Raw genomic sequence first — 27,868 nt, forward strand, 5'->3', positions numbered from 1 at the left:
CTCCTGTCCAGCTCCTGTCCAGCTCCTGTCCAACTCCTGTCCAACTCCTGTCCAGCTCCTGTCCAGCTCCTGTCCGGCCTGTCCGGCCTGCGGGGGCAGCGCTGGCCCTGCCGCGGCCCCATCGCCCGGGGAAGGGGCAGCGGGCGCGGAGGGGCTGAGCCCCTGCCCGGGGGTCGGGGCTGGAGGCCCATCTCCCGCGAGCCCACAGCACAGCACACATGTTAAACCTGCTGTGAAGCCCAAGGGTGAGGATCTGTCATTGTTTTCTCCCTTTCCATAGAATCCAGGCGTTTCTCTGTGCCTGGTGACAGCCCTGCCACACCAAGGATGCCCATCCCACGTGTCCCCCACGTCTCTCCACAGAGTAACGAGATGCCACCTCTGCATTCCACACATGGTGTATGAGAGGCACAGAGCAGCCAGGTTGTTCCCAAACAGGACTTGCCCCAGCTCCTAATGATCCAAAGCAGCTCCTGAGCCTCTGTGGTCTCAGCAATGTGTTGGTGGAGGCACAGGATCTGCATCTGTAGTTCTGAAGGTTTTTTCCTCTTTGTTTTGCCATCTGACCTGAAATTTGAGGAAACATCCTCACTGTTTGTTTGTTTGTTTGTTTTTCCCTGGGTATACAAAAAATTGCTGCTCAGCATCAAACTGTGATTTGTAAATAGTGCTGAGAACTATAATAATTACACTTATAATAACAAAGTTGGTCTGTTGTTGATATTATTAAAAACATCAGCAACTGCAGCAGGCTGCTGTAGCTGTGTGAATCCAGTTTGTCTAAGTCAGATGTAAAATCATCTTTTGGCTTTTCAGTTTATCACTTTAATGCACAAAACTTTTTCTGCCTTTCGAACCCAGGAGATACTCTCTGCCTCCTGCCCTACAGGTCTCTCCTCATTTCCTGCATCCTGCTAAACGTAATTTTCTGCCCAGGTTTGGGAAGAAAAGCTTTTGGCTCATTTGTGCCCATGCTGGTTGATGGGTGCACTGGTTCTGTGGGTGGGATACGCTGGGACAAAGCCCTGCTGCTGCACCCAGTGTTTGCTTGATGGGTTCTGTGCCTGCATATCAGCCTGTGGGAGAAAGAACTGACCACAGGAGGACAGGATGGGGGTGTGAGGGTCGGATCCTGCCCTGGGCCCACTGTTGCCCCGGCTATGCAGCGCTTGGTTCTGATAATAATATTCCAGGAACATTTAAATAACAGTTTTTACAATAAATTTCAGGTCCATATCATTAGATTACTTTCTATGCACTGATCTCTCATCTGATTTTAGGTATTTTCTACGTGGTTGTATAAAATCTTCATCAGAGTCCTCAGTTATTTCACCATCATCCTCTTCCTGATCAAATTCAGGGAAAGGCTGGAAGGTCCTGTCTGGGTAGGTCTCTGGAAGTTTATCTTCAAAGTATAATGCAACTGCAGGGCTGACATTTGCAGTGGGGACCCAGCCCAAGGACTTCCCCATGTTTTCCAGAATGATCTGACACTGTGTGACCTGATTTGGTTACTGGGAGTTACAGGAGATGTGCTCCCAGAATGGATGGAGTCATCCCATAGGAAGGGAATGGAGCTCAATTGCCTGCTCATAGAAATGTAAAGCTTCTCCCTTTGCAATTCTCCTTTCTTGTACTTTCCTGCTAAGGCAGTAAAACCATATACTTCCCATGCCTACAATCCCATTTGTTTTCCTTTTTTCCTCTGAAGGCGACCTCTCTGAGGAGCCCTTAACCTCCCCCTGCCTTTTCCTCTGTTACACAGAGCTGCTCTCTGCTGTTTGTCACCCACCAAGGGAGGTGCAATGAAACGCTTCTTGCAAGCGCTCAATAGACTGGGACGGCAAATTTGGTAGCCAGGCAAATAAAAATATAAAAAACCAGATAACTCTGGAAACTGATAAGAGGATTCTATTTACACAATGACCTATCAAACTAGTAAGAAGGAGGAAATTGCTTAATTTTATGTGCACCAAGTGACCACCTTCAGCAGAATTATTAACTCCACGCTCCTGGTGTGTTTAATGCTGGGGAGCAGAGGAATTACCCAATCTGTTGTTAAACCATTATCACAGGACGTCAGGTGGATATTTATTATCATTCCATGCAGTTCCTTCCACAGCTTCTCTGAGAAATTTTATATTTTTTTTTAATTTTCTCTGAAATACCTGCATACATAAGGAGAGGGGAGTAGATTTTTGGGGGAAAGTATGTGCTGTGTTTACCTGCATCCAGTTCTCTCACTGCAGTGGCTGGAAGCGGTAACGTCCGCAGTACTGAGGCTGCTGAGATGTGTTCATCAGAATTTATATAATTTATTCAGCTACATTTGCAAACCAGGTTGGTTCTGGTGCAGGAGTCTTGTTCCCTGGCATGGGGCCGTTCCTGCGTTCCGCACGGGCTCAGGCCGTTGGTGTTGCACAGCAGAGGTGCTGCCAGTGGCACCATTTGTTGATAAAATGAAAACAAAGCCAGGAGTTGAGTATTTCCTTAGGATCTATTTGCTGCTTGAAATCAAATCCACTTCGTTGTTGTAGTTTGGTCCGTGGCCAGCTCGGTGGTGTGGGGCAGCTCGGGGTTTGTTGCCTTCGAGATGTGCTGGGTTTTGTTATCCACAGCCCCGACTTTGTTCGTGCCACAAAGGGGCTGATGGCTCAAACTGCAGGGACACAACAGAGCCCCGATTGTCATGAAAATGGGCAAAGCCTCGCTGGAGCCCAGGGAATTATGAAACTGTGGCTGTGGGTGGGAGAGCAAGAGTGAGGAAGGGCTGCCCCCTGTCCTGGGGCCACGTGGCTCTGCCAGCCCTGCTCTGCCCAAATTTGGGGTTTTCATCAAAGCTTTTAGGGATTGGCTGTGGTAAGTGATGGTACTGGAAGAAAGTGTCTTGAGAGACCTGCACTGGCCTGGCCTGGCACTGTTCAACCCATTCTGGCTCTGGCTCGTGACTCAAGTTTAGCTCTGTATTTCTGAAACTGTCACATATCTTAAGAATTCCTTCTGTTTGGAAGGGCAGCCTCATGGCACATGCCTGGGGAGAGGGGCAGCACCTCCTCTTGCTTCCCATGCCCATCCCTCATGGCTTTAAATCAGGACAATGAATCCCTTGCAGGCAGCAGTGCCACTTGCCCATTTTTGGGCAATGGGTTTGGCTTTTACTGTTATGAATTGGTGTCATTCTAAAATTTTAGATGTTGGTTACAGTAGCATCAGCTTTTTCCATCTGGCATGGGAATTGGCTGATTGAGGCCAAAATAAGAACCAGCCACTCTCTTTTTCCTTTTCCTAGACTTGCTACAAGGCTATTTGGGTCAGATGAGGGAATTCATCTTCCCTGTCTCTTTGCCTGCCTCTGCCCATTTCCAGTTTGGCTTCTGATTTTAAAGAATAGTTCCAGATCTCTGCAATTATTTTCTGCCCTTGGGGATTTATTATGGACAAACTGTGATGCGTATTTAATGCAAGTTTGAGCAATTTAGAAGATTTGGGTTGTTAGGGCAATCATCCCTTTTCCCAGCCAGGTTTTGTCTGTAATTGCAGTTTCAGAATTAGGAGGGGTTTTTTGGTTGTTTGGGGTTTTTTTTGGTGTATCTCTGTTTTGAGCCCCAACAGCAGTTGTGGGAGCAACTTTGTGTTATGCTGAGATTAAGTTGCTTTATTTCAGCCCTCTGTGTCCACATCACACCGCAGCGTTACAAAATAAGCTCTCTGCATTCTGGTCACACTTCTCCAAGGGGTGCCGGGAGCCAGCCGAGGGCTCACATGGGATGAAGAATGCAGAGCGTTGGGAGCAGCACAATTGCAAACAGCTGTGTCAATAGTGCAGCCAGGCCTGGCTTACCTTGGCCATGCGCTGCGAGGGCGGCGGCACCGGCTCTTGCACAGCCCAGCCCCGGGAACTGCCACGGTGAAGAGGAGAGGTCAGTCCAAGGAGCGTGTCACGGACCCACACGGCAACTGCACGGATTTACAGCGTCAGCAAACCAGAGTCTGGCCCGGTGCAGGGCGGGCTGGCAACAGCTTGCTCCTGCAAGTGCACCTGCTGTGCAGAAATGCTGGGTTAAAACAGGATTATGAGTAGAGAGAATCACGGAAGGGTTGAGGTTGGGGTTGGGGTTGGCAGGGACCTCTGTGGCCAGAGCCCTGCCCAGGTGGTGTCAGCCAGAGCAGGGTGCCTGGGCTGCCAGGAGGATGCCACTGAGCTCTGCCCTGCATGCACACGAGGTTATTTGCATTGCTGGATGTCACCAGAAAGCAATACGATTTCAGGCTCGTGAAGAAGTGAAATATGACCTCTTTTGTTGCCTCTGTGCCTTGTTTATTCTAAGTCAGCCATTTCTGAGAGCGCGTTTAAACCCCACAGTCCTCAGGATGAGGAACAGAGCAGACTGTGGCTTCTGAGGAGAGCCAGTTTTGAGACATCCAGACATCTGGAGGACAGGTTGGATTGGGCATCAGCAGAAATGCTTTTGGGCATTCCCTTAAATGCTGCAGTGTGGTGAGCATTTGTTTGGGCTTGGTCAAACACAGCTGAGCACCAGGACAGTTTATCAGGCACCTCATGTCTGCAGCCCTAAGGACACGTGAACTGCACTGTAGCCCACTCCATGTTGACAGCAGCTCTGGCTGTGCCCTGGGAGTGCTCTGCCAGGCGTGGGCATGGGAAGGGGGTTTGCTCAAGAGCAACACAGTGCTACCTGGCCCACACTGGCCTGAGAGTGGCTGTGCCTGTTGGCTGGTGCTGCATGTGTCTGCTGAGTTGTCAAACCCATCGATCTCAAGTTCGCTTTTCACTTGTGATTGAAAACTAAACATCAGTTTTTGGCCAAGAGTTGTTATTAGTATAAAGAAATAATTTTTATAGAGTTACAGAATCCAGAACGGTTTGGGGTGGAAGTGACATTAAAGACCATCTCATTCTACCTTCTGCCATGGGCAGGGACACCTTCCACTAGATCAGGTTGCTCCAAGCCCTGTCCAACCTGGCCTTGAACACTTCCAGGGATGGGGCAGCCACAGCTTCTCTGTGCAACCTGTATTTTCACACTGGGGATCCCTCATTTTGCTGGGAGGGATGTGTGTCAGTGGTACCTGTTTCATACCACAGTGGGCAGTTCTCTTGACTGCCCTGGAAGTTGGTGGAAGGACTGTGTGTGCAAAGTGGTGGCCACACTCTGTCTTGGGACTGGTGGCCAGTGGGGACAGCCGGTGGCTTATGGCCGTGGCCAATGGCTGGTGGCTGATGGTCAGTGGTGATGGCTGGTGGTCAATGGACGGTGGTTGGTGGTGATGGCCAGTGTCCAACAGCTGGTGGCTACTGCCTGGGCTGTGCCTGTGGCGGGGGCAGTGGTTGGTCAGTCAGTCGGTCGGTCAGTCGGGTGGTTAGTTGGTCTGTTGATCAGTCTGTCCATCAGATGGTTGATCAGTTGGTCTGTCAGGCAGTCAGGTCTGGCAGTCTGTGGGTCGATCTGTCAGTTGGTCAGTCAGTTGGTGTGTCAGTCTGTCTGTCAGTCGGTCTGTAGGTCTCTCTGTCAGTCAGTCAGTCGATGTGTCAGTCTGTGAGTCGGTCTGTCTGTCAGTCAGTCTGTAGGTCTCTGTCAGTCAGTCAGTCGATGTGTCAGTTGGTTGGTGTGTCAGTCTGTGGGTCAGTCTGTCTGTCAGTCGGTCTGTAAGTCTCTCTGTCAGTCCGTCAGTCGATGTGTCAGTCTGTGGGTCGGTCTCTCTGTTGGTCGGTTGGTCTGTCAGTTTATGGGTCAGTCAGTCTGTCAGTCAGTCAGTCTGTCAGTCAGTCGGTCGGTGTGTCAGTCTGTGGGTCAGTCTGTCAGTTAGTCAGTCTGTCAGTCGGTCAGTCTGTCAGTCGGTCGGTCTGTCGGTCTGTCAGTCTGTCAGTCGGCCGGTCGGTCTGTCAGTCGGTCGGTCTGTCAGTCGGTCTGTCAGTCGGTCGGTCTGTCAGTCAGTCTGTCAGTCGGTCAGTCTGTCAGTCGGTCTGTCGGTCGGTCGGTGTGTCGGCCCGGCCCCCCCGCGGGCCGGGGCGGCGGGGGCGGCGCTGACATCACGTCGTTAGCATAGGGCGGCCCGCGGCGGCGGCGATGGCCGAGCGGGGCTGCCCGGCCGCCGCCGCCATGAGGCGGCCCTAGAGCCGGCCGGGGATGAAGCGGGACTCGACCTGCATGGAAGGTGAGCGGGGCCGGGCCTTTGTCCGGGCGGTGCCGCGGAGGCTGCGCGGGCCCGGGGCCGCCGCCCCCCGGCGATACCGGCCCGGGGCCGGCGGGGCTCGGAGCGCGGCGTGCGGGTCGGGACCGTCCGGACCCGCGGGGGAGAAGGAGCCGGGCGGGCTTCCCCCTTTCCCTGCCTTTCTCCCGGCTCCCGGGGCGCGGGGCCGGGCAGAGCGGCCCCGGGCTGCGAACGGGATTATGCAATTAAAAAAAAAAAATGGGGAGGGCATTAGTTTGTTTTGTGGCTTACTTTGTTTATATTTTAAACTTCCTAATCCCTCCGACCATCTGGAGGAGCTTTTTTTAGTATCGTTAATTATTGATAGTATCGGGGTCACGGAGGCGCTCCATAGCGCCCGCCCGGCTCTCCCGGGACCGCCGCTGCCCCCCGGTATTTGCAGCTTTTTTTTACCCCCTGTGAGTGAAAACAGCGGCAAAGCTCCTCTTCAGAGTGAGGATGAAATATTTCAGGAGAGAACATGGTGTGTTTGGCAGCACACGTTGGAGAAGTCACTATTCCAGTTGTGCCCAGGCCCTGCTCCCTCAGCCCGGACTGCTGGGGGTGGGTTTAGGCTCAGATTTTCTTAATTCTGCATCGCTCTCGGTGGTTGCACATCTAGACAGCTTCATTAGGGCCAAGAGAATTGGTTTTAGGCAGGTAAGTCAGTTCTTCATATTATTGCTTTATAATGTATCAATTAAAAAAATTAATGGTCTAATTCAGACGTTAATTCGGATTTGCAGCCGCGCCGGAGCGAGGGCAGGGACCGTGCACGGAGCTGTATTTTTCTTAAATTGGATGAGAGAAAGTCGATCGCTCGGGAGAGCGACCGTAAGCCGGGAGCGGGTCCGTGAGCGGGGGCAGCGCGGCCGGACCCTCGTGCCTGTCCCCGGCTGCCGTCCCGGCCATCGGGCTCGTTCTGCTGCGCTGGCTTTTGTTCCAAACTCTTTGTGCAACAACTGGCCGGAGCGAGGGATCCATCCTCTGCCCATCCCGCACAATGGAGCGGGGTGAGGGTCCCGCGGCGCCCCGTGTCCCCCGGCCGCTCCCAGCCCCGCCGGGCTCCGTGGGGCGCGGGGGTGGGTGTCGGGGTGAGGGAGCACGGCCGGGGCTCCCCTGCCCGGGAGAAGTTGCATTTCACAGATGAGGTTTTGATATGCAAATGGAGATCGGTCCCAGGCCGGGGAAGGGTGATGGGTTTCATCAGCTGCCCGCTCTTGATTTATACCGACCCGAAAAAGAGCAGCTGATGATTTCTGGGTTTTTATGAGGGTTTTCTTTTGACTGAACTTTTCTTGGGCAGAAACAGAGTCAGGAGGGAATAAGACGGCGAGTTTGGGGTTTTACTGGAAAGCAAGAGCAGAGTGAGATGCACTGGCCATTCCTCTGGTTTCTCCTCTTTTCTTTCCAGTACTCACTCACTGCTTTTTAAAATGCGACTCTCTGTGAGAAGAACATCATTTTACAGTACAGAGAATAAGGTTGCAGGCCGCCTCTTTCTTTCTCCCCCCTCTTTTTTTTTTTTTTTTTTTTTTTTTTTTTTTTTTTTTTGCAGGAGGCTTGTCCATTTAAATTAACCTTTCTCCCAGCTGGGCACACAAATGTTTTTGTTTTAGTTCAGAGAGGGTTAATTCTATTCATCTCTCGCCAAGGCCGGCCTGATCCGGGGCAGCACAATCTGCTCTTTGAGCGGGGCTGGCCAGGCAGGACCCGGGTGCCTTCTCCCGCCTCCAGCGTGGGGCTGGGACCCCCGTGTGTGGGGTCGAGGGGGAGCACGAGTGGGACGCCCCAGCCCACTGTGTGCCGAGCTCGCTGCTGTCCCGAGCAGGGGCTGGCACACAGAAAATTTAATCCCTGTGTTCATCGATTGTAAGTTAAAAAAAAAAAAAAAAAGGCCCCTGAAGCAAAGGCGCCTGGTTTGGGGGTGGGCTTGTTTGGACAATGCGATGCTCTGCAGAGAGGGGGGAGTTCCTCCACTTCTGGGGCTTGATTTTCACAGGATGGTTTTCTTGAAGTAAAAATTGACAATGAAAAAAATCGTTAGGAAAAATAAGGGGAGAAAGAAACCCCAACACATCTGTTTGTGTTTGAGTCATCATCAGAGGCAAGAGGGGAGTGAGATGCTGTTGGGATTTAAGTAACACATGTGTGAGATCTCCCCCTCTGCCCTCCTTCCCCAAACAGCTGGTATTTAGCAGCTTGAGATTTAAACCCAGCTAAAGGGTGCTTCAGGGGGGTGTGATAGGGTCAGTTAATCAAGAAGCAACTAACAGGTACACAGTTGAAAAGATGTTAAATATATTAATGAATTGCAGTGCTGAGTGTTGCCTGTAATCTTTTTTTCAGTGACAAAAGATTTTCTTAGCTGTAAATCACATTCTGTTGTATAAATGGGATGTTTTGCTAGCAGCAGCTTGGCCTCCTCTTGCTTTCCAGCCAGACCAAATCTGTCCTGGGGTTTGGGTGAGGGACTGTGCCTTCACTTTTGGCCTCACTCTGGGAAATAAAGTCTTTGTTTCTCCTCCATCCTAAAGCACCGATATGGAGAATCTCACGAGCCAGCTGCACCAACACGCTGCCTGATTTCCAAGGTAAATCCTGCAGGGAGCTGTAGTTGCTGTAGAGTTTTAAGCTGGGTCTCCAGGGATGGGGTGATCCCCTCGCAGCCTGGGGAACTGCTGGGATGCAGCTGCACCTGGTCCCCTCCTGGAATGCAGCAGAACAGTGAAGGTGCTTCCCTTCACCTGCTCGGGGTGTTTGCCCTCAGGAGTGACAGGGAGTGGTGACAGGGGCTTGCCTGGGAGCTGGGGGTGTATTCCCATACTTTTATTTGCTGTGTATTTTACAATCTCATTCATCCGCCCTGGTGCTTTCTCTCTGTGTCTTTGCCGTGTGTTTCAGCAGGATTTGAAGGTATTTCCTTTTGGAAATGCATAGCAATTTTCTTTTAAGAATTATCAAGATTGTTCATTTTGCTGAGGGGAAAAGCAAGTCTTTTGAAAAATAAGTGTACTGCTTCTACCGTTTGCTTTATTAAATATAGAAAAGGGGAGATTCCTTCTCCCTCTCTTCCATCTTCTGTGACTCTTGTGTAACATCATCATATTCTTGGAGAATTTACATTGTATGTGGTATGAAACCTACCATGACCTCCGAAAACAATACATCCTTTAATGTGGCTTCGGGGAGGGGCTAGCGAGGGAGTAGCCATAAAAATCTTCAGGGTTCAAGATGAGGTTGAGATTTTTGTGAGTGCTTTTGTCGTAGCAGCAACTGTTTGATTTAGTGGCCCCTGCTACAATGGGTTGGGAGAACAAAGCCAGAATATCCCGTGTATGAGTTTGTTAAATGTAAGACCCATCAGGAAAACTGGGGAGGGGGGCAGGGGGCAGCTTCCTCAGCTCTCTCTCTGAGATAAAACATGTGCAAGGTATTTGAAAAAAAATTCATCTCAAACACTTTGTTTCCTAATCTGCCTTGTCTTGTGTAGCTTTTGAAACTGGAGGAATGAGCGAGATGAGAGGTGACAGAGCCATGAAGGAAGGCAGGCTTATTCACTTAAAAATGACTATCCTTAGTATGTGTTTTGATATTCTAATGAAATTTCAGGGTTAAGGGAGTTCAGAGCACCCCCAATGCAAAACTGCTTCAGATTTGCCCATGCTTTACCATTTCTGGGAAGTTTGCTGTGGTTCTGCCCTGGCTCTCCTGCCCTTTGCCTGCACCAACTATTGCATTAAGTAGGGTGAAAACAAGCAAAGGTCAGGGGCAGCAAACCCGTGGGCACGGGAATGATGTGGGCCTGGCCATGGTCCCTGCAGGATTTTTTAAACATGTAAACCCCTAAGACTTGGTGTAGGCCATCATTTTTCATCTCCCGGTTCTGTTGGAGCGTCAGTTTGCGGGGAGTGGGGACACCTCCGTGGTCCCTGGGGCCTGTGCCTTTGTTCACAGTGAGTGACGCTGCTCTACAGCAAATTTTAATCTGGAAACACACCCAAGGAACAGTTTCTGCGGGAGGCATGTGCAGTTCCTGTGGAGATGGGGCCGTTCACAGCACCTCGCCTGGGGATGGTGCAGGAAGGATTCTGGTTCTCCATCGCTTTAATCATCCAGGCTTCCCACGTTGGCCGGGTGACGGCCCTATTCTTCCCACAACAAAAAAAGCTGTGCCTGGAAATGAGCCTCCATGGGCTGCTCGGGTGAGGAGCGAGCCCTGGGTGCTCTGCCTGGTGCTGTGCCCAGCGCTGTGCCCGGTGCTGCCGTGTCCATGTGCTCCCTGCCTGGCCCGCTGTGTGAGCCGTGCTTGCCACAGGCCCTCGTCCTGCCCGGCCGTGGCACGGCATTGCTGCTGACCCCGGGATTTATGGCACTGCTGTGGGAGCAGGGGGAGGGCCAGGAGTTAAGCTGAGGCTGAGCTAAACCCTGCAGATAGAGGACTCCTGTGTCCTGGCTAATCCCCAGCCCCCTCCCCTCGTTTATCAGATTGCTGAAGGTGGAGATTATGGTGACTACAAAGTCATGTTTAGCTACCTCCCTTCAGAGATGCTCAGATAGCCCCACTCCTGAAATGCACCCACATTCCTTTGGGCTCAGCGCATACCTGAGGTGGTCTAGCCTGTAGAACTGGGAATGTTTTGGTGTGAACCAGGGACATTTCTTCAGTTAAAGTTTGTGTTTCCTTTGTTCATCCTTCTATTTTAAGGTTTTATAACAGTGAAATTTGCAGAACAGTGCAAATGTGTGTGCTGTGCATAGCAAACCTTTTAGAGATTAACACAGATTGGTTCTGGTTTCTACTAGGTTTAAGCTCTGGAGAAAGCTGCTTGTGAGTAGGAACAGCTGCTTTAGATTTTTACTTGGCTTGTGTAACTGAATACTGGTTTCATTTCTGATCCCAGTACATTGGGCTTATTAATTTCTGTTGCATTCACATATTCTGCAGTAGTAAGAAGCTACACCCTGGCTTGTCAGCTTGCTTAGGCTTTATCAAGGCTGGAGAGGACTTTGCTGTGACTCCTACCTCCTGCTGCTCCAAAAATCCATCCTGTAGATAAACACCTTTGTCTCAGGAAACTCCCATGCCAAATCTAAGTGAAGAAAGCCAGTGCTGAAGTGAGGTTGACCCATCTCATCTTCACGAGCCAGTGCTGTCCTGAGGTTGGGGTTTTTCAAGGTCTGTATCCAAAGGAGAACAGAGGGTGTGGGCAGCACCCCAGACACGATGTGTCTTTAAACACAGTCTGAGCTTCTCCATTCGCTCCCAGTGCCACCTCCCAGGTCCTGCTTCAGCTGTGGGCATTTCTGCCTGCTGGCAAAGGCACCGTCCTGCCTTTAAGCCAAGAAACACTGGAAACAATCGGGTTCAACCAGCATCCCTAGGAAATGCATGACTGAGTGAGAGACAGCAGTGTGGTTCCTTTCTGTTCCTTGGTGCCTCTGCCTTGCTGGGGCAGAGGGATCTGGTCATTTGGCTAATGCCTGTTTCACATTTGGGAAAGCCACCCCGTGGAGAGTCCTGGAATACTGCAGGTTTGCTGGAATAGCCCCACCTATGCAGTGCAGCTCTGTTTGCAGCTGTTGGGATATTAATGGGGTAGGGGTTGGAGGCAGCTTGGCCTGGCATGAGAGGGGTTAAAGTGCTGGGTGCGAAACATCTGCTGGAGGAAAAGCTTCTGGTGCAACTTGCTGGCATTATTTTAGGCTAGATGGCTGTTGGTGTGAACCAAAGTTTGGGCCTTCCTGTGCAATACAAGGGGATGAGGATTCTGGGTTAACTACCTGGTGTCTTTGCCATCATTTGCTTTTTCCTTTCTGTTTGATATCTATGTCTGGAGATCTCACTGAGCCAAGCATCGTCCCTGCACTCTCTCACAGGCAGTGTTAGTCCTAAAATTCTGAACTTAATGTGACAGCTCCTGTTGTGGGGAGCCCTGCAATTTACATTTTTTGTTGTCCAAAGGTCTTCCAGAGATTTGGAAAAGGATGAGTAAAATCACATCACTGTGGCTCGACTGTGCAATGGTTTCTGTAATGGTGTTCTCTGGTTCTGGGCAGTGACTTGTGCTGTGGGGCTGTTTGAAGCCCGGAGGTGCTTGCCCCCAGAACATGCGAGGTGTGACAGGATTTCACTGGTGTGTGCCCAGCACAGTTCCTGTATTTACACACCCTGGTCTGTGCTGCTGAGGATGGGACACCTTAGACCCTTTTTCCCATCCAGGTTTCTGGGTGAGCCGGTGCCGTGCTTGGCCTCACGGGTGTCAGTCTGGGCAGGTCATGGCGTGCTGAGCCTTCCCCACCCCCTCAGGAGAGTTTGTGATCCCTCGGTGAGGCCGTTTTGTCCACTCAGAGTCTTTGCTCTTGCCTTGCAGATGAGCGGGTGGATCAGCGAACCTGCCTGATCTGCGGGGACAGGGCGACGGGGCTGCACTATGGGATCATCTCCTGCGAGGGCTGCAAGGGCTTCTTCAAACGCAGCATCTGCAACAAGAGGGTCTACAGATGCAGCAGGGACAAGAACTGTGTCATGTCACGCAAACAGCGCAACAGGTGCCAGTACTGCCGGCTGCTCAAATGCCTCCAGATGGGAATGAACAGGAAAGGTAATGGAAACAGGGCCTTTTGTGGGTGGAGGTACAGACTGGGGCCGGTGTTAGCAGTGTGTGCTGCCCCTCCCTCAGCTGCCATTCTGTGTTGCAATTCTGCCTCTAAAACTCTTTGACGAGGAAAAATGAAACTTCAGCAAAATCGTGCAAGGATTAAAAATTGTGCACAGATACAAAATTCTGAACTACTTCATTACTGTGTTTGAGCCACAATGTGTGTAAATTGAAACTGTGAATAAATATTTGGAGAACTGATCTATATGATTTAGGGAAGGTAATAGTTCCTTGCTGACAGATCTGTCCTTGCATTGCTTACCCTGAGCGAAGTGGTCACTATTTCTAGGCTTCAATCTGCTAACCTGGCAAGAATCAAAGTGTTTAACCAGGCCTTTAAAATCCCAAGAGATCTGGGCCAGACTTTACCTGTTTGCTGCAGTGAGAGCTTAGACCCACAGCTGCTGCCCAGGGGTAAAGTGTTAGGGTCTTCACTGACCACCCACTCTGGTTAAAACAGGTATGTTCTGGGTTAGGGACAGCCACCTCTTGGTCCCCACGTGTGCAGAGGTGATGGAATGCTGTGGTACCACCTTCAGGATGGAAAGTCTGAAATAGCTCAGAAATTAGTAATAATGAATAGACTGGGGTTGTTTTCAATGTCATGTCTCTGCTCTTCCATCTTTTGTCTGTTTAACCTCTGGAATTGCTGGTACCCATTAAAAGCAGGGATTTCTTGGTTTGATGGCAGAAGTGGGGGCTGCTGGTGCTCTCCCCGGCAGTGCAGTGGGGTGGTGGAGGGAGCCCTTTTCTCCTGCCAAACAGAAGTGTCACCTTATGGTTTTAGATGTGGTCGTTGATGCCTCCAGGCCATCACTCATGCAAAAGCCTTCTGTCAGAGGCACTGAAACTTCCATAAATCCCCTGCAAATCCACCAGGATCTTCCTTAGAAAATGCATTAGGGGCCGAGATGGAGAGCTGGCCTCAGGCCCACGGTGGTCAGGGAGTGGGTTGGTGGGGCAGGTGGTGTCAGGGGTGGGTTGGGGTCCAGGGGGGCCCAGGACCCCCTTTTTGGGGTCAGGGGTGGGTTGGGGCCCGGGGGGGGCCCAGGACCCCCTTTTTGGGGTCAGGGGTGGGTTGGGGTCCGGGACCCCCTTTTTGGGTGACCCGTGGGGCCGCAGCGCCACCTGCCGGCGCCAAGATCCGCCTGTCCTGCTTCCCTCTTCCTCCCTGCCTTGCCTTGTTTTCTCCTCCTTCCTTACCCAAACACTGCATGAAATTCAGTCCCCACCGGTGAAGAAGCTGAGAAGCTTCTGAGTCACAATTAGCGGTAAAATATCTTGGAAAATGAGATAAATTCCCCCAGAAATGGGAAACTGATTCTGTAGTTCCATTAAGTTAAAAAAACCTAAAGGGGGTAACAGCAGTTGTCAGTCACCAGGACCTTTCCTCGAGTGCTGTGTCTCACTTGGGTGGATGGTTGGGATTTGGGAAGGTGCAGTTCAGGTCCCGGTGCAGGGAGTGTACATCTCTGCCCTGGCTGAACCTGTGTGCACTCCCTGAGCTGCAGGCACAGCCCTGAGGCACCAAGGAGAATTTGAGCTGAGGGTATCCAAAAGCAAGCAGCAACGTGGCTCTTCTGGGGCGGAAGTTTTTCCTTAAATTCTGTGTCATTTTCTGCTCTGGGAGGGCCTCCTGCAGCCCCGAGTGCCAGGCAGGGTGAGACCACGCAGCCACAAGGTCACTGTGCAGCTGGGGAGAACCTCCTGCCAAGTCTGGCCAGGTCGTGCTGGGAAAGAGATTGGGACCTGATAAACGGGGGACCCAGCCCAGGAGGGGAGGCACTCGAGCAGGGCTGTCCTCGAGTGCTGTGCTGCTGCAGAGCTGCTCTGTCACTGCAGAGGAAAGCAGAGGGAGGAGGAAGGTAGAGAAGCTGCTCCAGGATAATCCCTTTAATTAGACTTCACTAAAACTCCCTGGAAATTCTTTAAAGAGCCTTAAAAATGCAACTGCTGTACTGAGAAACAAGACCACCCTTCTGAAATGGAACTGCACAGCTCAGCCTGGTAACTTGAATTTTAAATGATGGCTTTGCAAGAGACTGACAGGGTCAAACATCTCCCCTCCATTTTCTGTAGTGGCTGTAGGAGTGACCCTCTGAAGTGACAGCAGGGTCAGCAGTCACCAGTGAAGTGCTTTGTCTCTGTGTTGGTGGCAGTGCTGCTCGGTGTCTCTCCAGGTTCTGGCTCGTGGTGGTTCAGAGGGCTGTGGGCAGTGGAGTGAGACATGCTGGCCTTCACATCTCATTTTCCAGCAGTCTGGCCATTGGTTGGGTTATATGCAGGGGTGAAGTAGGGTTCCTTGCCATGTGCCACTTCTCTGTGGAATTATGCTGGAATTAATTGGGATAAAGGATTGCTATTCCTTCATCACCTGTCACTCAAGGATCACATGAAGAAACCAAAGTACCTGAGTAATGCTTGTAGCCCCATCGATGTGTCTGTGCCCTCTGGAGTGAGGAACATGGTGTGTGCTGCTCAATGTTTCCTGTGCCCTGGAAAGCACTGGAGATTTCTCTGTAAACTTCTTTGATGAAAAAATTGAACCTTTTAAGGTAGAAAGATTTTTTTTCAAAGTAGGTAGATACCTTCTTATGTACTTCTGGAATACCCAAAGTAGTGTTTCTCACCAAGGTTTGGTTTTCTTCCAGCAATCAGAGAGGATGGCATGCCAGGAGGCAGAAACAAAAGCATTGGACCTGTCCAGGTGAGCATGTCTGGCTGTCTCTCCCCAGTTCCCTTCAGCTTCTGTCCCCCTGGTCGTGGCACACGGCTCAGACCGTGGTGCTGGGCTCGCACCGTGGCAGCAGCTCGGCCTGGGATGGGGCTGTGGCTGTTTCAATGAGTCTCTGTCATCCCTGCCCGTGCCTTCTGCCAGTGTGGCAGGGCTTTGACTCTCCACAGGTGTTAGAAATGCGTGTGAACTGCAGATTTGTAAATAGAGCTCGGTGCTGCCTGTCCCAGGGGACCTGGCGCAGTCCCAGGGTGTCCCGTGCACCCCTGGGCAGCCTCACGGCGCCCTGTCCTTTGTGAGCTGCACAAGGACGTCTGTCCCTCCATGGCTCCCAGTAAATCTCTGGCTGCCTGCTGCAATCCCTTCAGTTGTAGCAAGCGGGGCACCAGTAAATGTCTCTCTGATTGATGGTGCAGCTTGTCCAGAGATGCCTTGTAAAGCGTGAGGTAATTCAGCACAGCAGCTCGTGCTGCACGCGTGAGAAATGATGACCATTTCCAGCTCACTTCTGGAAAAGGGAGCTTTTAAAAGTTTACTGTTTATTTTAACAAAACAGAAATAACACTGAAAGCATTTTCTGTGAGTCTGAGTGCCTGGGAAAGACCAAACCCAAACGGTGAGAAGCCAAGCAGCCGCTCTGGCTGCACAGTGAGTGGCTCTGTGGGGAGAGCTGCACAGTGCAGCCGTGCCTGGGGTCAGCACCAGGGAGAGCCTACCTCAAACAACAGAAATCCTTCTTGCTGTTTGCAAACATCACATTTATAACAGCATTAGTTACTGGTTTTAAAAGCCTGTTTTAATCTGTTGAAGAACAACAAACATTTAATTTCTGGCCAGGTAACAGTTTTCACTTCTCTTTGAGCAGTGCAGCTGCACTACACCAGCAACCTTTGCTCACCAGAGTGGGCCCTTGCTCCTCTGAGGTGTTTGTGATCTGTCCCTGCTGGACCAGAGGTTCTGCTGTCACTTCCATTTCCTGGGCTGAGACTGTTTAGATACTGCACTCCCCAGGTCCTGTACCCGAGTGAGCCCATCGAGTTCTTCTGCAAGAGTGGAATAAATGGTCTGAGCAATTTTTGGCTCTTGAAAATGATGTTCAGGGTTCACTGCACTTTCTTGTCACATGTTGACTCGAGGTCTTCCAACGGTTTGTGACAACCTCACTAAGGGACATGCACAGAATAGGAAAAAAAACCCCTCAGAACGTTTATGTTGCATTTTCCCCACTACTGGTGCAACATTCCTCCAGGACCATGTCCAGCTCTTTCTTGAAACTTCATATTTCAGTGAACTCGATTTTAAATTTTTTTTAGTCCATTTTAGCTTCATATATGTTATTCTCTAATACTTGTTTTAAGTATTAGATGGTTGGTTACTACTTCAGGTGGCAACTGGTTCTTAACTGGGGAAAAACATAGAACTATGGTTCCCTGTAAATGTTCTCCTTGCTGATTTTATATGTCACCTTGCTTCTCTCAATTGCTTTAGCAAACCAGAGCCTGCCCCACCTTCTGTTTCTTTCCCTCTGCCAGTCCTGAGTGATGTTCCTGATGCACTGGCCTCAGTTACTCCCAGGTTTTTCACGGTGTGACAGTGGCTGATTTACAGTGTCCATCTGACATCACCTTTTCACGTGTCCATTCCTGTCTGCTGCATTACCATCACTTGAATGGTACTGCAGGAACTGGGAGTCACCACGATTAGCTGTAAATAGAAGTTTTCATGTATGTTGTTAAATGCAAAGGAAGGATGTGGTACCTGCAGGAGGGGCAGAGGGGGTCAGCCCTGTTGGATGTGACTGAACAGTCAAGGTGTTCACAGGCAGAGAGAGGCTCTGCCTTTCTGTTCTCAGCCAAAGTAACCATCATGTCCTATATTTGACAGATATCAGAGGAAGAGATTGAGAGAATTATGTCTGGGCAAGAATTTGAGGGAGAGGCAAACATGTCATGGAGCAACAACGGAGACAGTGACCATAGTTCCCCTGGAAATGGAGTTTCTGAGAGCAACCAGCCTTCACCTGTTTCTACGCCATCTTCAAGGTGGGAATGACCTCTGGAGGAATTTGGTGTTAGAGGAATCTTGGTTGTCTTTCTCTGAGTAATACTTGGGGTCGATGTAGGAAAAACACATGAGTGCATCTTTGTGTAAACTGGGCATAGCAGGTTCCAGCTACCTCTCTCTACTTCAAACTGGATTGAAAAGAATTGAACTGGGAGGTGAGATGCTCGTGAGCAGATGAAGAAAGGCAATCTTGAGTTAAATTTGAAATGTATCTCAATTTGTATTTGATCATACTTTCTGCAGATCATGGGTACTTGATTACCTTTCACTGCTCACTCTGCATAAACTCTTTTTCTGCACCGTGCTCAGATTTTGAAAATAAAAGACTCCATTTAGGTTAATAATTGGTGGTGTTTAATATTAAAGTCTCTTACTGTGAGTGTAAACCTCTTGATGCAGTGAGAATCTCAGACCTGATCCCATCTGCTTTCAGCTGCATCTTAAGCATGGCCATGTTTGTGTTCACTGGCTGTGGAAGTACTTAATGTACAATCCCAAATTCTGGCCCTTTCAGGAAGCTGGGCTGGAAAGGCTGTGCACAGGTAGGTTTCTGCTTTGCTCCCTGAATGGCAGCTCAGCAGCAGCTCCCAGATCTCCATTAACCAGTGCCTGGCTGGGCTCAACGTGCAGCCAGAGCATGGCTTCTGATCTGCACACTCAGTTATTTCCAAGGCAGGGTTTAAATACAAAGGCATTTCCCATTCTGTTTGCTTTCCCTGTTTTTATTAGCGTTTCTGAAAGAACTGGACGCAACGTTGTAATGAATCAAGTGGAATTTTTGGGGTGTATTGAAGAGCTTTTCCTTTTCCAGTAGGTCCGTGGAGCTGAACGGGTTCGCCGCACTCAGGGATCAGTACATCGGCACGCCGGTGTCCACGCACTACCAGTACCTCCCGCACCTTTTTAGCTACTCTGCTCACTCGGCCCTGGTGCCCCCCCAGACGCGGAGCCTGGACCCCCAGTCTCACAGTCTGATCAACCAGCTGGTGTCTGCCGAGGACCTGGAGCCGCTGGGGACGCCGATGCTCATTGAGGACGGGTCAGTGTGAACCCGGCTCGGCGCCGGGGCTGCGTGTTCCTGCTGGGATGTGGGGCCACAGGTACCCTGGGAGGTGCAGCTGCAGTGCAGGCAGCAAACCAGACCCCATCCCACGGGTATCCTGTGCCCTTGCCTGGTGCTGGAGCTGGGGTACATGGACTTGGGATGGGGTTCCAGGCTATGTGGCCTGGCCAGGCTGGGTGCTGGTGAGTTGGGTGATCTCTGGGGTTGGGGGGGAGTGCCCTCATAGCCCCCAGTTGGGCAGGGTGGGTGCTCACCATCCTGGCTCCCATCACCAGGTCACACCCTGGGCACTGGCATGTTGGCCACTTCAACACAAATTCCTGTGTGTTTGCCTTGTTTTCAAGTGCCTCATCAGGTGATGTCATTCAATGTTTTTAATGTTTTTTGCCTTTGTTTTAACTGTGCCTGCAGGTATAAAGTGACCCAGGCAGAGCTGTTTGCATTGTTGTGTCGTCTGGCAGATGAATTGCTTTTCAGGCAGATTGCTTGGATCAAGAAGCTGCCATTCTTCTGCGAACTCTCCATCAAGGACTATACCTGCCTGCTCAGCTCTACGTGGCAGGAGCTGATCCTGCTCTCCTCCCTGACTGTTTACAGCAAGCAGATCTTCGGTGACCTGGCAGATGTCACCTCCAAGTACTCTCCCTCTGACGATGAGCTGCACAGGTGAGATGTCAGGCTGAGCCCACGGGTAAGGCAGTGAGATCTAGAGATGGAGGAGCCGTGGGAAGGACAGTGGTCAGGTGCTCTGTGACCACCTCTCTTGTCACTTTGCCTGCGCCTGTTTTAGGGAACAGTTGTTCCAGGCTTAGAAAGCACACCGTGATTTGTCAGTGCTGGATCACACCTTCCTTCTGCAGGGAAAGGGCCATGGTGCAGCATGGTGCTCTGAATTTCCCTCAGCAATGCTGTTGTCCTCCAGCACAGCCCTACAAAGCACCTTTTTATGAGGAGAGTAAAACTAACCAACACTTTTGGTAACCCTGAGATAGCGGAAAGAAAGTTTATTTAAAAACCCATTGGGCTAGTGGAAAGGCTGTTCACAAAGCTGGTTATCTGTATTATCAAAGTGTTCATTATTAATTGCTTTTTTGTTGTTTTGATTACATAAATTTAAAAATGTTGCAACTTAGCTCTTGTTTTTTCTATGGTACAGACTGTCTGATGCTCTGGGGAACTTGCCTTTCATTTATCATTTTGGTCAGGGTGTTGTTTTTTTGGTTTGGATGTTTTGTTTTGTAGTCTCGGTGCCAGACAAATTCTCCTTTTGGTAGTAGAGTCACAATCTCACAATATTCTGGCAGAATAGGTAGGATTTAGGGAAACTGCTGCCCACCCTCCCCTTAAACACCTGCCTCGTGTGCTCTGCCCTCGCTGGGCTCGGCGGTGCTGCCGGAGTCACCGGGGATCCGATGTCTGATGAGCAGGGATTTACAACACTGCTGTGCTCCTCAGCCACTGCGGTGTCTCACAGCTCTTTGAGATACCTTTGTGCATCTGTTGTGACAACCAGAGCACTGGTGGGCTGAGACCACAGTGGAGTGGAGAGCTGGCCCCAGGTGTCTCATTTCCTGGGGCAGGTTCCTCCGTGCCGCTGTTCTGCCCAGCCATTCATCGTGCATCTGGTGCTGCTTCTGCAAGGAGCAGTGAGGGTCATAGAAAACCACAATGACACTTGGTCCTGCGTTCAGCTGTCCTTTTGTTCCTGCTGTCCTGGTCAGAGCCTCACGAGGGAAGTGTTTCTTTCATTTTGGGTTTGTGATAAATACAAGTGAGGGCTAAGACAGCGAGACAAAGGAGGAATCTTCACCCTGCAGAAACCGGCAATTCAGAGCTGGTTGCCTCAAAGGTCCTTCAGAGAAGATCTGTGCACATGGATGAAAACAGGTGTTCTTGGGAGAGGAATGCTTCTGCAGTCTCTTCTAATTTAGCTTTTCAAGTATCATTAATTGTCATTAGTAACCTGGGAGAATGCACACCCAAAAAGCCATTTAGCGGGAAGTTGCATAGATGTGGGGTCTCAAGCTGTGTGGCTCCCTCACTCTTGTCTTCATGGTCCTCCAACCATAGCTTCACTGTCTGCCAGCAGCAGTGGGATAGCTCCCTATCCAAAGCAGTTGTGAAAAAGCCAGTCCCTTCAGATTTGAGAGGAGCTCTTTCGGAGAGGTGTCCAACGTGTTCGGAGAGCCCCTGGTTCCTCCGACATTGATCCATAATGACTGCAAACCAAACTTCAGAGATGGTTGGAGAAATCTCACTGAGCAGGGATAGTCTGGCACTTCAGGGTTAATTTCTGCTCTTAACAAAATGACAAGAGCAATGCTAATGGGTAGGTGACAAACAAAGGCATAGGATGAGCTCCCCAGCCCCTGTGTTTTAATCGCTTCTAACAACTGACTAAACGTTCTGTTAGCCTGCTAGATCAAATGTTTTCTTTTATTGTGCTGTTTTTCTGAAGATGAATATGAAATGAATAGACTCCTGACCTCCCCCAGCACTCCTGATAGTGCTTCTCTTCCCTCTCCTCCCCAGCTGATCCCGATAACTCCCAGCCAGAAATTCGCCTGGTGTAAACTGCGAGGAAAAGTGTGGAGGAGTCAGTCCTCGAGAAGAAATAGGGCTGTGAAAAACAGAATAGCTTTGTTTGAAAGGGGGGAGGAAAGTATGTGCAGAAAGTAAGACAGTTCAACTGAAGGAATGAGAGAAGAGCTCTCCTGGATTTATGAAGTGATGAGTGGCTGGTAAAAATGTGCATGCTCTAAAAACAATTAAACCCAACAGACGACTGAGTGGTCTTTGTGCTCATTAACTTCTTGAGCTTTGCAATCTTGCACCTGCAAGATTTTTAATGTCAACTGGAGAGCAAGAAAACTTGTACAACTTTAGATTAGCCGACAAGGCTTTCATCACTTACAATATTACTTTCTTGAAGAAGTGACCTGGAGTTCAGACAGCTTGTTTTCACTTCGCAGAGGTTGAACTCCACCATGCATTTTACAAATAACTTTGAAGTAAACAAACACACATGCCAAAATAAGGTATTATTCAGTGAAAAAGGTTCTATTTCTGTTCTATTCAGAGATGGCTTGCTGGCTGTGCTCTTGTGCTTTGTGCTGCACAATGCCAGAGGACGCTGAAGCTTCCCGAAACACTTCTGTCCCACTTCTGAGCACTTTTTAATATGTGGTTTCTTTGAAGCCGGGGGTGTTGCTGTGAGATGTGTTCCTGAGAGGCCGTTCTGGTCCTGAGCAGGTGTCGGATGGTCTGGAGGTACCTGCAGCCCTCCACACCCTCCTGCTCTGCTCCAGCCTGGTCCTTACCCCGTGGCTTAGTCATGGTGGACTTGTGGGGTATTTACTCCTGAAGAGGCTTGGCACCCCCTTCAGCAGGAGGACCTGGGTCTGCAACCACAAAATCTCCATCAGGCATTTTCCCAGGAGACTTTTGGGAGATTTGCATTCCCTGTGCATCAGTGTGCCCTGTCCTACCCACCTCTGTCACTGGCTCTGCTGCAGATTCCTGGCTCCATCAAACCATCTCCACTGTCAAAGCAGGCTGGTGGTGAACTGAATCACCAAGAGATGTTTTTTTGCTATAAATATCTGTATCAGTCAAGTCTGTGGACTTCCCATCCCTAGTGTGACTATGCTGGATGGGGCTCTGAGTAACACAGTCTAGTAGAAGGTGTCCCTGCCTATGACAGGGGGATGGAATGAGATGATCTTTGAGATCCCTTCCAACCCAAACCATTCAGTGATTCTATGATTCTAAGTTTGTAACTGAGACATTTTCCTTCTTACTTCTACTTTAATTAATAATGCCAACAGACTTCGGGCAGTTTTGATGGCAATTTTTTTTAATTCTCTTGCAAGAAGTTAAAATCTCTGAATACTTTAAAAAACTTCTTGCCTTTATTGTACAGTCCACGTGCTGCATGTGCTGATGTGTGGTCTCTGTCCTGCAGATTCAGTGAAGAGGGGATGGAGGTGATGGAGCGCTTGATCTACCTCTTCCGCAAATTTAACCAGCTGAAGGTCAGCAACGAGGAGTATGCCTGTATGAAAGCCATCAACTTCCTCAATCAGGGTGAGTCTGCAGAGAGGGACTCTGAAACAGTCCGAGCAGTCATTGCTTCCCTGGTGGGAAATGGGAGGAAGGGTCCAGGAGCCATGAAGATGCTCAAGCCCTGAACGCTCAGTGTGTCTGAGCCATCGTGCTCACACACGGGATGCTTAGTTGGGTACCCACCTGGAGAAACCTGGAATGGGATGAAGTTTTTATTGCCTTTAAATATAGGCAGCAGATGTGTCATCTGAAAATATTACTGCTTTAGGTGACTGTTTAGTTAATTGCCTAAATGATGCTTTAAAACCAGTTAATTTGCATGGCTTTTTTTCTGAAGTAAATGATGACTGCTTGCATAACAGCCTTCCAAAGATTCACAGCTAGAAAATGTATTTGTTCATTTTTGTACTTTAAAGGGTAAATTTGTAAAACCAGTACTCCCTTTTTTAGAGCTTTTCTGACTCTTTAAAATATTTACCTCGAGGATATCCTTAGATCACTTAGCTGGATTCCTGCATTTTAGGTTCAGTACCTAAATCTGACTCTTCACAGTGAAAGGTGATCAGGGATGAAGTATTTATGTGCAGGTCATGAATTAAGCCTAGGAAAGGGCTGTAAATCTGCTGATTAAGCAGCACAGTAAAGCTGGTAGTCCTGGCTACTTCAGGACCCTGGGCATTTCAAAATCCATGCAGAGGCAAATGCTCAATAGATGGTGTTCGTCTGTAATTTTGGAAATAAATGTCCCCAAAGTATTTTGTACTGTGAAAGATAGTCGCAGTCTGTAAAAATGTGCTGCAGGCTCCCTCCTCCCCCACTCATTTCCAGCAGGAGATAGTGCTGACACTTCAATCTGTGCCGGGCTGAGGTTCCGGTTTGCTTCCCTGGGCAGTTTCCTGACACTGGATAATGCACTTCTCGAGCTGTCTCCATTGTTTTCCAAAATGTATTTTCATTAACTTCCTGTCTTCTTTTATTTTTAGTTGAAGTTTGCAATTTTTTAAGTGAAATACCTGAGACTTATTTTTAAAAGTCAGCTTTTGGGCAGTAGATGAATGCCTCTTCCGTCAGATGGTCCCACAGTTCCGAGCCTGCTCCGAGGGCCTGCGGCTCCCTCGCTGTGCCGGGTCCTCCCCAGGCCCCAGCAGGGTGCCCACACTGTTGGTCACAGTGCCAGTGGCCCTTCTTGCCCGTCCGTTTGTCCTTTGTGTGTGTCACCTGACATGGCCAAAGCTAAATTCAAAAATAAGAAATTGACAAGTTTGTAAAGCTCTTGTGACCTAATTCATAAGCAGATGGAGAGAGATGTGGTGATACCTTGAATTATAGAGCTCAGCACTGTCCTCAGCCAAGATGGTACAGCTAAAACAGTGTGTTCCTGCCTGAGAAGGTGTTACACTGATCTGCTGTGAGGACTAAACCCTGACACATGGCCACGTTGTGCCAGGCAGGCATTTCAGGTTGCTGGAGCTGTTATCTCTGAGAGCATTCATTGAGGTGCAGGTGAGCAGCTTAGGACATTAGCTGTTCTGTTCCCCCTTTGTGGAGGGAAATCCTGTATCCAGACATGCATGTAAAGATCCACGATGCAGGCATGGCAGGAGGGGAGTTGGGAATTTTAGTGTTGGTGTAACTGGGTGCTGGAAGCCAGGCTCCAAAGCAGTGACCCAGCTCAGAGTGACAGAAATCAGTCTGTCCTGAGGAAGAGGCACTAAGTGCGAGGCTGCTGCTCTTCTGGGGTATTTTTGTCATGTTTTCATTGCTGTATTGTGTTCCCTTCCAGACATCAGGGGGCTGACCAATGCATCCCAGCTGGAGCAGCTGAATAAGCGGTACTGGTACGTTTGCCAGGACTTCACAGAGTACAAATACCCACACCAGCCAAACCGCTTCCCGGATTTAATGATGTGTTTGCCAGAGATACGATACATTGCAGGTAACTCCTTGAGCTCTTCTCCCACCAGGATCATGTGCAAGTTATGAAATGTGCTTTTAAAAGAAAATTAATTTATAACGGTGAAATTCTTGTTGACTTTGGTGGAGGATGTTTGTGTGGGACCTTTTACTGTCAGAGCTTCTTGCCCACCTTTAAGCTCACCCAGCCAGAGTGGCAACTGGCAAGGTGTCCTGGTGATGATGGTGGGCACAGGGTTCCTCCCTGCTCCAGGAAGATGTGCCTGGCTCTGACCTGACACCCTTTAAGTACTTTGGTCAGGTTCTACTTTTCTTTCTTTCAATCCCAACTCAGAGGCATTTTGTCTCAAATGGGTGTAATCCTGGTTTGAGTAGTTATCTCATAAGAACTTGAGAGATCCCTGAAATGCTGCTGAATTAAGGAGAAGGTGATCAGAGCAGTGGACAGACCTGGAGTGTAACCCCCCAGCTCGTTTGGACCTCAGAAATCCGTTGGTGAATCCTCAACTGCAGTTGTTGCTAATTAGATCTCCAAGGTCTGGTGTTACTAAAACTGTTTGTTCCTGCATGTTATGGCAAAGGAGGGATACTTGCCTCCCCGTGTCAAGGCTCCATATGCTTTATCCTACTCCGTCATAACGAACTAGATAATAATCTGAGAGTAGCTCTCGTAATTTACTCATGGAGACCAACAAGGGGGTTTGAGGAGAGATGGGATTTAGTCCTTCCCACTTTCTATAAATACTGCTCCATTGTGGACAAATCATTTTGATCTGACTTTGCCCATTTATTTTGCTTTCTATTCAGTAAATAGTAAATCACATTGTGTCCAAATGAATATCAAATGTCTAATGTAGCTGTAGGATGATTAACTGTTTCTCTGAGAGGTTCAAGGTAAAACCATCTCCAGCACTGCTGGCTTAGGTGTCTCTGAAATCTGATTCAGGAGTGGCTGCTAACTCTGGTTTCTTTCTTACCAGGAAAAATGGTGAATGTCCCCCTGGAGCAGCTGCCTCTCCTTTTTAAGGCTGTTCTACATTCCTGCAAGACCAGTGTGAGCAAAGAGTGAGCCCAGCTGGCCCCGGCCGGTGCCTTACGCTGTGAGCTGGCTCACCCCGGGAGAGGGGCAAACGCCATCCAGGCAGGAGATGGGGCAGGGGCGTCCCTGCCCTTGTAGCAAGAATCTTTTTTGTTTGTTTTTGTTTTTTTACTCTTTTTCCTATATATTTATTTCACGACAGAGTTGAATGTATGATCTTCAACACGATGCACATGGTTCTGTAGGAATGCAGCAGATGCATTCTCCAGCGGTTTACAGAATGTGAAGATGTTTAATGTTACAGTGTTTGTTAGGGTTAGTTCTTTTGTATTTGAGGCTGGGGACCGAGATGACTAAGACTACCTCAAGGAGAAGATGCTGTTCATGCACTGCTCTTTCCATGATTTCTATCCAAAAGCATTTGTCGTAGAGAGCAAACGACCTCACCGCGTCGACAGAGCTGTCAGTATCCCAAAGGGACGACTTTGGAGAAGTGGGTAATAGAGAAGTGCCAAGCTTTTTTCTTTAAATTTAATTTTAAAAAGGCAGGGAGCAGAGGAGAAGGAGAAGTCTGTCTGTGCAGTTGGTTTATTTTCCCCTGGCAGTTTCCAGACGCAGGTTTCCCAGTGGGATGGCAGTGTCTGGAACTGTGAGGGGCTTGCTGCCCCTGTCCCCCTCTGGGGGGAGCAGCCCCTCCTGGCCAGCTGCCCTCTCACTATTCCCACAATACGTTCCAATTCCACTGAAATTTTGTTCCTGCAGTTCGTAGCAGGCTCTTGGCATTAAACAAAGGTGCTCTTGTTGCTAGAGAACTGCAAGTACTTTCTCTTCACTTCCTTAACATCCATTTTAGATTCACAAAAGCAGGAAAAACCTACTTAGAGAAGAGTCAGGATTGCCCCCCCTTTATTGTGTTCATCTGAGGTGGTACCTGACTCTTGAGGCTTCTGCAGTGCAGCAGTCCCCATTTCTAGGAGCAGTTCATGCACCCTGTGGTTAAATGTGACCTGTGTAATGGGGTGAGGGACTCCAGTGTTGTCTGGCATGGCTTTCTCTGCTGGACTCAGGGAATGTGTGTTCCATAGTTTCATTCTGCCAGGACTGTTTAGATGTTGCAAGGCTTGGATTTTCTATCTCGCAAGCTCCCCCCCACTCCACATGGAGAACTGGTTTGATGGCAACTGATTAGTTGATGGAGTGATTGCTGAGTGCTGGTGTTCAGCTTAACTTGGGTATTCTCATGAGTGATCTCATGGCTTCCTGCTTGTGGTGGGGAGGTTGGATGAGGTGCTCTTGTTCTCATCTCCTGCAGTAGAAATTAATGTTCAAAAACTCAGTCACTCTCCTAGACAGTCCTGGCTAGATTTCCCTCTCTGTCTCCTTAGATGTAGATCTGACATTTGTGTAGCAAGATGGTTCATCAACAATTGTCTGAATACTGCTTTAAAAATATCTGGGGAAACAGCTTTTGACCCTTCAGGCCGGAGGGACGAGTCGCTCCCTTTTCGCGTTGCCCCGATGACAGCGTGGCACAGGGCGAGCACAGCCCAGGGGGCTGCAGCTGCCGTGGATGAATGTGGTGGTGAACAGGAGAAAAATCCCACTCACCAAAGTCGTCTTCCCCTCCCTCCCTCCCCCTGGCCCAGCGGGTGCTCCCTGGGTTTGCCCTTGGCACACAGTGACCCGCTGGCTTGGCACGTCCTGGTCAGGCCATGGCGGTGCCGGTGGCCGCGCTCACCCCGCGCCAGGGCCCCGCTGCTGGCTGGGCACCCCGCTTGGGCATCTTCCAGCTCGATGGTTTCCCTTTTCTAAAAGTCCATAGCTGCTCATTTTTCATTATTTAAACAGGATGTTACGGGTAACAGCTGCTGGGCCCAGCAGCAGCTCAGCTCGATGGAGCTTCACACCCAAAGGTGGTTCCGTAAATCTCATTTACTTTGACAGTACAATGAGACACACGTGTATTCTCAGGAAAGCCTTCTGCATACAGCCTATACCTCACGTGTACAGGGGAAGATTGTAGTGTACCTGTTTGTAAGTTAGAAAGTATTTCTCAACTTTTAAGTTTAATTTCTGAATAGCTTGATATGATCTTTTTATTACGGGTTATTTCT

At 49.6% G+C, this 27,868-nt stretch overlaps 1 protein-coding gene and 1 long non-coding RNA gene across 6 annotated transcripts in view; one reads left to right on the forward strand and one right to left on the reverse strand.

Moving 5' to 3' along the window:
* The window catches only part of NR6A1 (nuclear receptor subfamily 6 group A member 1), a 57,253-nt gene extending 31,328 nt beyond the window's left edge, over positions 1–25,925 (forward strand). For 2 of the 4 annotated variants that reach the window (XM_027650079.1, XM_027650082.1), the window contains 8 exons: positions 12,588–12,818; positions 15,527–15,582; positions 17,494–17,651; positions 18,485–18,712; positions 19,148–19,402; positions 22,701–22,822; positions 24,585–24,737; positions 25,696–25,925. In XM_027650079.1, the coding sequence (XP_027505880.1) occupies positions 12,588–12,818; positions 15,527–15,582; positions 17,494–17,651; positions 18,485–18,712; positions 19,148–19,402; positions 22,701–22,822; positions 24,585–24,737; positions 25,696–25,784 (1,292 nt within the window). In that variant the 3' untranslated portion in view covers positions 25,785–25,925. Of the gene's footprint in view, positions 1–5,973; positions 6,178–12,587; positions 12,819–15,526; positions 15,583–17,493; positions 17,652–18,484; positions 18,713–19,147; positions 19,403–22,700; positions 22,823–24,584; positions 24,738–25,695 lie in introns of those variants that run through there. The other 2 variants (XM_027650081.1, XM_027650080.1) reach the window with 2 other exon arrangements.
* On the reverse strand, positions 2,479–5,501 carry LOC113950350. 2 transcript variants are annotated; one of them, XR_003528721.1, is made up of 3 exons: positions 5,092–5,501; positions 3,842–4,039; positions 2,479–2,659 (listed from the first exon to the last, which is right to left on the reverse strand). It is a non-coding gene; the product is annotated as an uncharacterized LOC113950350 (long non-coding RNA). The 2 variants fall into 2 exon arrangements; XR_003528720.1 differs by having other exon boundaries at positions 3,842–4,042.
* Positions 25,926–27,868: the final 1,943 nt, after the last annotated feature.

The sequence above is a fragment of the Corapipo altera genome, unplaced genomic scaffold, assembly GCF_003945725.1.
Source record: "Corapipo altera isolate COAL_440 unplaced genomic scaffold, ASM394572v1 268, whole genome shotgun sequence".
In the NCBI taxonomy this organism is placed as follows: Eukaryota; Metazoa; Chordata; class Aves; order Passeriformes; family Pipridae; genus Corapipo; species Corapipo altera.